Genomic DNA, 1221 nt, shown 5'->3' with positions numbered 1-1221 from the left:
CTAGTTTTTCAATCATTTCTGAAAGAGGTATTGAATGTTAGTATATGGCAGGTTCCACAATGAGGCCTGGGTACAAAGGGAATTCAGGCCCAGTGCTGGCCTTTGCACCAGATGAATGAATGAATGCTGGAACACTGACTCCACGGTGCCTTGCAGATCCTGCGAACATCGAAGGCAATGCTGAGACTGCCCAGGTGCTGGGCCTCACACCCTGGATGGACTATGAGTTCCGGGTCTTAGCCAGCAACATCCTGGGCACTGGGGAGCCCAGTGGGCCCTCCAGCAAAATCCGGACCAAGGAAGCAGGTCAGGGCCCTGGGTGTCCCAAAGAGAATTACCATCAGGGCAGAGACCCTGGTCCCCCTCAGAGGGAGTCCAAGCAAGCAACAATTACACTGAGTTCCTACTCTGCTCACCAGGCTTCAGCCTCTCTAACAAAACAAATGAGAACACCATGTGAGGGCCAGACCACTGCATGGATGTTGACATCTAGTCCAAATCCTTCACCTAAAAACCAGGCCAGCCTTACAACTGCATGCAAATCTATAATTTTTTTTAAGTTTAATTTTAAAAAATGGAAAAACCAAAATTTAGGAAAGAAAAGGGTCACACTGGTAGAGCCTGGACTTGAGCCCAGGACCATGGGGTGTTGGGAAGATGTCCTCCTAGAAGTGTATGAGCTGCAGAAATGAGTTAATGAGATGATGGGCTTTAACATCAAAAGAGCCGAGTTTAAATTCTAGCTGTGCCACATATTAGCTGTGTGACCTTAGCCAAGTCACTTACCTGCACTGGGCCTCCATCTTTCCACACTCAAAGAAGTGATGATAATGCCCACCTCACAGGATCAAATGGGCAATGTGTTTAGGTGTCCCTTGCAAATTACAAGGCCCTAAGATATCATTATCAGAACCTAGAGAGAGTCTCCCAATTGCTGGATTCTCTGCAGAAATATTTTGACCCTTGGGCCGGCCCGTGGCTCACTCGGTAGAGTGCGGTGCTGATAACACCAAGGCCCCGGGTTCGGATCCCATATAGGGATGGCCGGTTTGCTCACTGGCTGAGCGTGGTGCTGACAACACCAAGCCAAGGGTTAAGATCCCCTTACCGGTCATCTTTTTTAAAAAAAAAAAAAAAAGAAAGAAATATTTTGACCCTCAGCGAAGTTACTGCCTGTCAAGCTAGGTGAGTTGATGGAATACATTCCTGTTTTAATATCAT

General features: G+C 47.4%; 1 protein-coding gene across 1 annotated transcript in view; it reads left to right on the top strand.

Annotated features, from left to right (window-relative positions):
- CNTN2 (contactin 2 (axonal)) overlaps positions 1-1221 on the top strand; it is a 34273-nt gene that overhangs the window by 25732 nt on the left and 7320 nt on the right. The window contains exon 16 of the mRNA XM_008580665.1: positions 157-306. Within this exon, the coding sequence (XP_008578887.1) occupies positions 157-306 (150 nt within the window). The remainder of the gene's footprint in view (positions 1-156; positions 307-1221) is intronic.

This window comes from Galeopterus variegatus, unplaced genomic scaffold (assembly GCF_000696425.1).
Source record: "Galeopterus variegatus unplaced genomic scaffold, G_variegatus-3.0.2 Scaffold86, whole genome shotgun sequence".
NCBI lineage: Eukaryota > Metazoa > Chordata > Mammalia > Dermoptera > Cynocephalidae > Galeopterus > Galeopterus variegatus.
The sequence above is the reverse complement of the archived record's forward strand: the minus strand, read 5'-3'. Positions and strand labels throughout refer to the sequence as shown.